The 9,989-nt window shown below is 41.2% G+C and overlaps 1 protein-coding gene across 1 annotated transcript; it reads right to left on the bottom strand.

Annotated features, from left to right (window-relative positions):
- Positions 1-299: 299 nt before the first annotated feature.
- LOC138591403 (leucine-rich repeat and fibronectin type-III domain-containing protein 2) lies at positions 300-6,193 on the bottom strand. The gene is made up of 2 exons (XM_069661993.1): positions 4,818-6,193; positions 300-1,346 (listed from the first exon to the last, which is right to left on the bottom strand). Exons 1-2 carry the CDS (start codon positions 6,191-6,193, stop codon positions 362-364), a joined length of 2,361 nt encoding a protein of 786 aa, XP_069518094.1. The 3' UTR covers positions 300-361.
- Positions 6,194-9,989: the final 3,796 nt, after the last annotated feature.

The following is a 9,989-nucleotide window of genomic DNA, read 5'->3' on the forward strand; positions in this document are numbered from 1 at the left end:
TCAGTTCTTTTGATAAAGACATAGTAAATCCATTTTTGTCTTTCTTTTTCCCTCTCAGAGATACTCTCACATACCCTCTAGATAGGGAAGCGTTCCATCAGCTCAATTCAAGATTCTATGTTCTTTTGAATCAGGACAGTATTTCAAATACAGTAAGAGACTGTCAAATACTTGAGATAATGGCCAGGAATCTTTAGAGATGAGTGTCTTTTCTTACATAGTTGATTAGGCAGTATTCACATGGAGGACATTCATGTGATACCCAGAGGCAGATTCCCTCTGGAACATCTCTGCCTGTACACTCCGGTTCTTGACACAGATTTATTTTTGGCCGTGGATCTCACAGTTAGACCGACATCACTCAAACTGTGCTTTCCATCACCCACTCAGAGCTTTCAAACGTAGGCTTCTCATCCTCACTGTCATCATACTGCAGCAGCATGCCATTTACAGATAGACTGCGCTTAGTCCAGATGTTGCTAATCCTGCGAGGGTGGCTGCTGCGACACTGTGCGGCCCCCACATGACCCATGTCAAACGAGTGGCTCCTCTTGGGCTTACCCTCCTGGGGCAACCCAAGTAGACGTCCCAGCATGGTGGTGGACTCGGCCCTTCCAAGCAGAGGTTCTTTATCAGACGGGGGTGCCAATGCCACCGTCGTCATAGCAGTAGAAGTGGAGGAAGGACCTGAAGCCCCTTGGTGGTCCCTCACTACCCCTCGCAGCTCCAGTGAGGTGAAGGCCCCTAAAAGGTTGTCCAGGTTTGGTCGTGCCTTGGCCCCGTGCCTCCTGAACTTGCTGCTGGGCAGCGTGCTGCACTCACTGCTCTGCATGCTGTAGCGGTCATTAGCCTTTCTTCCTGTTTGGCTGTCTAATGAGTTAGAAGAGGATGAGGATGAAGAGAGACTGCTCTGGAGGGATCCACACTTGAACTCCACCATTTCTTCACGCATAACCACCACTGTGGACTTCACCTGTGGTGGGGCACCATTGAACCTGTTCAACCCTCCATTGGTCTGCGAGTACGTGTTGCTTACAGATGGTAATTTATTAGTCGGGATGCCGCTGGTCACCTTGTACCGCACCATGAGGATGATGATGAATACCAGCAGCGTGGCCACAATGATGCCACCAATGACCAGGATCATGGTGCCACCCAGGAAGCCACTGTGAAGAGACTGGCACTGCGGGTAGTCCTCTGTGGTGATGAACTGAACACAGCCGACTACATTGGTGGCAGTGAGGGTCGTGGCCGTGTCATCCCAGATGGCCAACACACACAGGTCATACTGCATTCCTGGTACAAGATTTGTGACTACAAAGGCTCTGTTTGTCATTGAAATCATCCTGAAAAGAGATGGAGAGACATTAAGAAATATTATTACAAATCCAGGCCTCGTACAATGGGAGTTCAAGACAATGCTAGAGAACTTCAGAGTGACTGGTTTAGTCTTTTATGCTGCGGTAAGACAACAAAAAACAATATATCCAAAACTAAAGTATGCTAAGTAGCTATTTATATGCACAGAGTAATTCAGAAAAATGACTTCATTGGTCCCATTATATCCCATTTGATATGCATGAAGCAATAGTAATGAGATAAATATTCAATGGAAACTCTTTGAATATTGTTTTGGCTAAATCTAATTTCGTGAACATTTCATTTAACATGCATTAAGTTGTTTCAGCTCTCTCTGTTATTATTCCAGATGTTTAAATATGACTAATTAACTATGCCGCATTGCTTTTGAGTAAAATAAAGAGTCAATGCTGCAGTAGGTTAATTCTCTAAGATGTATTGCCAATCAATTCAATGCTGTAGGAACCTTTGTTTTTTGTAGACAAACAGGGATTTTAATCCATCCAAGTCATCTGTCTATTTAGATGGCAGAGAAAACGTTGGAGCTGTCACATGATTTCATGATTTGATTTAAATACCCCTAAAAATATTATTTAAACACTTTCATTCTGGATTTCCTTGAGGCTATCTATCAAAGCCTTCGATGCCAAATGAGAAAGACATGGGATCATTTATCCCTCTTTCTTTTAGATAGTCAATGTGTCATTCCCAGAAGACACATTGTGACTGGCTGGGAAACAAACATAGTTAAGATATTTAAATGTCTCCCTTCAAAACATTAATCTAGATTGTCCTGACATGCAGTTTCTTGTTGTGCTTGACTAGTCAAACATGTGCTGCCACTGTTGCAGCTATTGTTACTGTAAGCTGTCTGTTAAGTGTAATTAACTCTACACAAGGCATCTCATTAAATTGCAATGAAACATTGCTGATGTCAAACTAAAGAGGACTATTTGCAAGCTATAAACACACTCCATTATCATTACAGTCCAACAACCAGGACTGGTCAGCGTGGGGAGTTTGTGTTTTGTCATGTCACAGGAAATGGAGTGGAAAGAGTTGGAGGTATCTGAGTAAAGCCATTAAACAGCATACCCTCTCTTTCACCACAATCACAGCTTTGTCTTAATGATTGAAGACAAACAGAGTACTTGCATGGCAATAGTCTTCTTGCATTTGCCCCCCTGGGTGATGTTTCAGCAGTAGCAGTCCACCTTGTGGCTGATAGCTGAGGTAATCTACTTGCTCAATTTCCAAAACTTTTTGTGTCATTAAGATCCAAAAAATACTTTTAAATCAGACGCATGTTTAAAAATACCAGAATTACCCTAAGGTTAAATCTTAAAAGACAGAGTAACAATCAGTGGCTGTTACACGCTGTGAACCATATGGGCCCTTGAAGACACTTAACTCTACTTATGTAGTTGTCTATAAATACATTCTCTCTGTCATCCATCCATTGTTGGCTTGCTGTTCTCCTAGAGTTCATGCTTCCGCAGCTCTGATCCCTCCGGAGCGCCTCCACCACAGAGCCCAGACACAAGGGGCTGTAGTCCATTATTCATCCCTAATTGCCTTTTTCCATAACTAGGAAGAAGCTGCGTTGGCTCACATGTTTGAAAGAACTCACGCAATCTTTCTCCTCCCCCTCCTGGCTATGATTGATTTTTAATCTTGCCATTGCCTGAGAGCGGGGAGTGCCCAGGGAAACTGTGACGGCAAACTAGAGGAACACAGTGGGTGTGCATGTGCAAGTAACGGAGTCGTATCAATATTAATTCAAAAACAGTAGTAGGCCCCTCTGTACTCGTTATCCTTTCTTTTGAGCTCCTAATTTTTCTTCTGACATGCAAAAGGACTGCACAAGAGTTATTATACAAGTGTGCATATATCTACTGCTGCAGGTCATTTTTCGACTGTATATTATCTACAGTCTCTGTGCACTCATTATGAATCATAAATCGCTATAATAAGGTCGAAACGGCTATTAACCAAATGAAAACTTTACAACATAATAGGGTTGGAAAATGTGCAGGTTATTAATGTTTCAAAGTAGCTGTCAAAACAATCCATGGTAAATTGTCGTGATTTTAGTAATGATTCTGCACTGACAACAAAATCAGTCCTGACGTTAAAAGAATCACTTTTTAGTTAAAAAGAATAGTTTAGCTTCTGCAAATTAATAAATGAGGCAAGCAAATGCAGTTTAAAAGGCACATATCAGCGTTAAGTTTGTAGACATTATAGAGATTCAAAAAGGAATTTACAAGAAATGTGGCTGAGTGATGCAATGTTTCCATCTCCAGGAAAAAAAGATATTGGAATTTCGTATTGTTCTATTTTCTCTGATATGACAGACTGGCACATTGTGTGCAAGCAAGAAAATCAGATAAACACCTTATTATTGAATTCGCAGGGCTGGTGAGTTGCATTCAGTGTGTGAACAAAGTAATATCTTTCTTCAGTACTGTGTACAGTTCTAATCTCTTCCATGCTAATAACCAGACTTTTTGCCTTCCAATATCCTGTCAATTATCTTTCCAAAAAAGCTCTTGCTGGAATGCATAGTACAAGGTATAGGTAAAATTGTGCAGAACTATAGCACTACAATTTTTAAGTGTTAAAAGGCACATATATGACACAAAACTGCTCTAACTGCTATCCACAGCAGCCCACTTTACCCTAAATGCCATCTTTAGCATACTGTAGGGTAGTAGTGTTTTAGTGCACCGAGCCCTGAAGCCAAAGACGATTCAGAACTCAAAAAGAGCGTGTTATGATGATGTGTATTGCAAGTACCCAAAACGTGTCAGAGCAATCGTTTTAAGTGTTTCCTCACTCTCACCTACAGCACTTGTGTTTATTTGTTCTTACAGCACAATCCAGTATATTCTCTTTTTTAATGTTGATTTGATGTTACACAGCGAGGCTCTTTTCTACATTTTTGGCTTAATTATATTTTCTGAATGTCAATACTCTCACTGTCTCATTGGACAAATTAAATTGATTACTCAGAGCCAAAGATCTCCAGCTGCAGTCTCCAAGCTTACACTTTATGGACTTGAGCAGCTTAGGAAGGATACATTGAAATGAGTCTATAATCCTTTTTCTTCTTGGATTTCTAATTAATGGTTCAGGGCAAGGATTTCCTACTGGGTTTAACTTTTCTTAAAAATGTGCACTGGCTGTTCATTCTTTTGCTAAAAGCAATTATCAATTCAAGGAAAAAAGAAAATCTCAAAAAGGATTTAGAAAAATTAACGTTGATCTCTGACTAACACTTTAGAGAAATTGACTGTTTCAAGTACTCACTCAGCAAACAATTAACAATCGACTCAAGAAGCTGAACAGTGAGTATGCTGAAGCCAGAGATCACACCTCAGGCTGAATTTAACAATATGACCGGAAAGGTCTCAGCTCTTACTTGGATACAATCAAAGTTCATTAATCATTCTTACCTGTAAATGAGCACCTCATCCTCAGAACAGTTGTACTGAAGCTGATACATTTTGACCTTTGGAGTTGATTTGCTAACAGTCCACTTAATAAGTGCAGAGACGGCAGTCACTTCTGATACAGACACCACCTTCTCTGGCAGTGGTTTAGGCTCCCCTTTACTGATCTTGGTGGAGCTAGTTATATCCGAAAGCCCTGATTTGGACTGCGTCGTACGGTTTGTACCATTACCCAGATGTGGAAGTTGAATGATTGACAGCTCAATGGAGGCTGTAGATTCCCCAGCAGCATTGGCAGCTATGCAAGTAAAGGTCCCGTAATCCTTGGATGTGGTGATTGTAATGTCCAGGGTGCCGTTTTCATATACTGTTGCACGGGAGGAGTTGCTGATCAAACGGTCATCAGGAGCAACCCAATGCACCATTGGCATCGGATCACCAACTGCTTTACAGCGCAGGCTAGCTGTTTGGCCTTCCAGCACGAGTAACTTGTGCGTATGTTGAGTTATCAGAGGGGGCTCACAAACAAACTCCTCCTCACGGACAGACCAAAAGTAGCGGCCCTTTAGACTAGCAGGAGAAGCACAGGTTTCCATATCATCCTCGCGCTCCAGCCTTCGCAGCCAAAGCACTTCGCAGTTGCAGTGCAAAGGGTTTCCACCAAAGCTTAGAGAGAGCGGAGGAGCATAAGGAGTACTCATCACTACATTGCTTTGGGAGCGTCCAAAGATGGGGTCTGGAGGAAGCTTCTGCAGTCGGTTAGAGGTGAGGTCCAAGCGGGCCAGTTTGTCCAGATCTGTAAAAGTCCCCTCTGAAATGAAGAAAATTAGGTTATGATCCAGACTCATCTGATGGAGGTTGACCATTTTGCGGATGGCTTCCCAAGGCACACTGCGCAAGTTGTTATATGACAAATCCAGATCCTCCAATGTCAGTAACGAGTCGTCAAAGGCTGCTTTGTCGATTCGACTCAGCTGATTGTTATTGAGGATCAGGTGCTGCAGGTTGATCAGCCCTCGAAGGTCATCAGGTCCAAGCTCAGTCAACCTGTTACTGTCGAGGTGCAGTGATCTCAGGGTCTCCAGATCAATGAAGGAAAAAGGCTGGATGGCGCTGATGGTGTTGCGGGACAATGTCAGATCTACTAGGCCTGTCATGTTGGCAAAGTCCTGAGGGGAGATCTTGAGGATAAAGTTGCCTCCCAGTCGTAACTCGACAGTCCGCCGGTCGATGTCCAGCGGGACAAAGAGCAGGCCTTTGGAGGGACACAGAGTCCCCAGAGACTCTGAGAGGTTCTGGCAGACACAGTATTTGGGACATGCATGGACCATCGTAACTGTGGTTCCCAGAAGCAGGAGACTGAAGACCACTTTGTCCATGTTAGTTCATACAAAGGGGACCTGTAAGACAAAAAAAAATGACCAGTTAAAAACTTGAGATGATGCTCAGAGACACAGTATTTCCAGTTTGTGCTGTTTCAAAATATTCAGTTTGCATTTAGATGTCATCAGTTAAGTGTTTTAAGCTCCATCTTTAAAGTATTGAAACTTCAAATGTTAAACTAATCCAGAGTCATTTTTCACCAACTCAACCGCACATCCCCCAAAACAGCTGCGCCTGTTTAAGTAGGAGCACCCATAAACACAGGCCACATTAAAGTCCACCATGGCCTTTGACCATGGAGGCAAAAAATGCTAACTTGATGAGCTGGTCTGATTGTCATCCTTGAAGATTTTCCACATTAAGATTCTCCATTATAATATTCATATGCATGTAATTTGCAATGCAAAGAAGGTGCAAGAAATCACATGAGGATTCTCTCAAGGAAGCCTGGATTAAACTGTGCTAAGAAGCTATTTTTAATGACGCACATGCTTATACAGTAAGCTGTCATTACAGATATAGTGTTATGCAGGCACTGGGAACTAGTTCAAGTGTAGGCCAGATGCGTGTATGTGCAGTACTTAATGGATGAGGTGTGGAAAGACAACAATATCTTCCTCTTTCCGTATCTCTGTCTTTTGTCTTACAGTAGTGTTCCCTTTCCACACCATGTCTGCACTGTTTTGGCAAATGATTATACAGTTTGGAAAAATTATTCCAGAAGCCGCAGGTGTTAGAGTCGTCAGAGTTGGCTGACGAAATAAGCACACATCTGTGAACGTCTTAACAGCCTTCACACCTGGCTGACTCCTCTGAATAGATGGCCACACTTGGCTTCACCCAACGAGCTTTTAATTCCCCAAGACAGTTGTATCATTAATTCCTAATACACTCCAAACCTAAAAATCCATTTCAATCATCTTTTTTTTTTTTTTTTTTACACCAGCAGCATTTATTAATGTAAAACTCTGCCTTGTAGTCTGCACGGTTCTTACTAGAACTATGGGGAGGAACAGTTGTAATGTTTTATGTCAACCACATCTGTGATTTATCCTCTCATATGTTTTTAAATGCTGCTTGCAACATGAGGATTCCTTATCTTTTACAACCCTGTAACAACCCTTCACTGGTAGAGTCCACTTTTCAATAACTCATAATTACCAGAGGCAATGGACATAAATAACCCCTCTTCTTTTCAATACCATTCTGTAATTATATCAGAAGAGCCGCTGCATCTGGACTGTGTGCTAGAGAAAGGTAATGGCAGTAAAAAAGGCAGGCAGGAGAGTACTTCATGGAGACTGTATAAATCCTTTAACCTGGCAAAATTAATCAATAACAGAGGAAAAATGGCCATTTTCATAAACATCATGCTTATTAATTGAAGTCCTTTATACATTTGACAGTACAGTCTTACACCAGTCATACACCAAGTGCTCTGTGTCAGTGGATTTACCCAGGAGTCATCTGGCTACCTTAGCTCTTAAACATCCAACCTTAAAGCAACACAGTGCAACTTGTATGAAACAGCAGAACTTTGGCCACCCACAAGTGACATTTATAAGATAATGGCAGATGCTTCGACGTAGTATAACAGAGGCAAAATGGAGTGACAGTGTCAGCAAAGTGACTTGATTATGCCATGACATTTTTATGTGAAGTATAGCCAACGTTAGCCACTATGAAATACTACCCCAAATAAACGTACATTTACCCAAAAGTCTGCAGAAAGCATTGAGGTAGCTGTCCCTGCAGAAAACATTACGATGTAAATCTCTTATTTTGGTTATTAATCAGGTCAAACAAACACCAAGTTTTTCACTTAATTTTAGTTTTACTTCAACGCTTTAACAGAAAACAATTTATGCTGCAATACAACACTTTTATCACAGATATTGTATCTGATTCTTTCAGCTGTCACATTTCTGAACAGCCTTAATATTAGAATTAAATCAGCACTTCAGAAAAGTGTATTACACTCTGGGAAATGTGTTTATTTTAGCCAACTAATTGCAGACTTGATGCGTACTCTTCTGACACTCTCAGAAGTCTGGAGCTAATCCCCAGGAGGCCTCATGGTGAGAGCAGTGTTGACTGACAGTTTCTCTCATGGACTCATTTTAATGGACAGCATCCAGACACAACCACGGAAAAGCCTCACAAACCATGCCTTTTTTTTTACTTGTCTCTTGATCTTTCTATCCCCTTAAAGAGACGATTGTGGTGGGTAAGCATTTTAAAAACTGGGAAAATATTAACATTTGCAGAGATATACATCGTGCATGTTGCGTGCAGCTGAAAGGTTCAGCATAATTTCCAAGTTTCCCATTAAAGCATCTGTCTTTTGCTGGGAGTATTGTGGTTAGTGGGTGGTGAAAACCAGGCTGTGGAGAGGCCAGGGTGACCTTTTAGGGACAGTGGGGGTTCAGCCACAAAGAGATGAGAACCATGGATGATGTTTAAGGTCCACATCCACTTACTCATGGCCTTTACTGAGGCTGCAACACCATCTACAATTCAATATAAGAGACAAGGATGCTGCTCAAATGTCAGCATGTACATGTTCTATATAGTTCCACGGTGCATTAGTGGGGATGACATATAGAACTATGAAAGTCATTATAAACTTAAATGAATAGTTGCTACCTTCTGGCTTCTACAGTGATTACTGTGCAAGCCTTCTTCTCCTCTACAGAACACTTACATAGGTTACTATCTCACGCCTGGCATATGATGCATTAAGTACTGTTTATTTAAGTTATTTACAAATATCCCTGTATGTTAAATGTCAAAAGAACGACCGTGGCATATTACTTATTGAGTTTTCAGTGCATCACAGCAAAACTCCTCAGCAAATGTTCAATCATAGATTAGCAACTGTGACAAGGCAAGTGAAATTCAACATTTCTCGATATGTTGAAGCACTGTGCACAGGCCTCTGGTTACAGAGATCATCTAAAGTGTTGCTGCCTTTTCTTTTCTTTTTAAACCACCAAAACAACAGAGTAATGTGCGCAATAAAATGTTTATGCCTTAGGTCCAAGCTAGGTTAGCTTAACTCTCTTGGCCTTTGCCTTTACTGGATAGGACAGTGGATAGAGGACTGAGCTTCTGTACATGGGACACACAATTAAACAACTGCACTTATTATGGGCCTCAGCAAAAAAAGGAGAAATATATATATATATAAATAAAAATGCAGCAAAGTTGAAGGGGCTCGTGGCAACTGCATCTTCACAAACTGCCAGCACCATGGAAATGAAATAGGTGTGTTTACACAAAAGTTGCAGCTCCGTCCGTCTCTTTGATGCACTTGGGGAAGTTTACACCAAAGCAACCAGCCACACTGTGACCCGAACTGTGTTACACTCTGCTTTTATATATATGTACAGTATATATTCTGTATATATATGTGCTGTGGTAGACGGTCGGTAAAAGTCGATATTAAAGGTCAAGATACAGACTGTAACATTTGGTGCATTTATAGGTGGATATATTTTTTAGCACATTTGGAAAAAGTACACGTGGAATAAATTCAAATGAACAAAGTTAAAGTGGGTTTTTTTAATGATTATTTTCGCAGTTACTTTGTTTTTATGCATTTTGCACTTCAGAGTGTAGAGACTCTCCCAAAATGAATGGGTCTCCAGTGTAGACTGCAAATTGTCACAGTTGTCTGCTTTTGTGCGCTCATAAATAAAATGTGAATGTGAATCACATCCAACAGATTTTTACACAGACAGAGAAAATACTTTATTAGATGTTTAGAGCATTTTTAATAGTCTGCTTCTG

Source organism: Semicossyphus pulcher, unplaced genomic scaffold (genome assembly GCF_022749685.1).
Source record: "Semicossyphus pulcher isolate SPU_LCO1_2020_fin unplaced genomic scaffold, fSemPul1.0.p SCAF_14, whole genome shotgun sequence".
Lineage (NCBI taxonomy): Eukaryota > Metazoa > Chordata > Actinopteri > Labriformes > Labridae > Semicossyphus > Semicossyphus pulcher.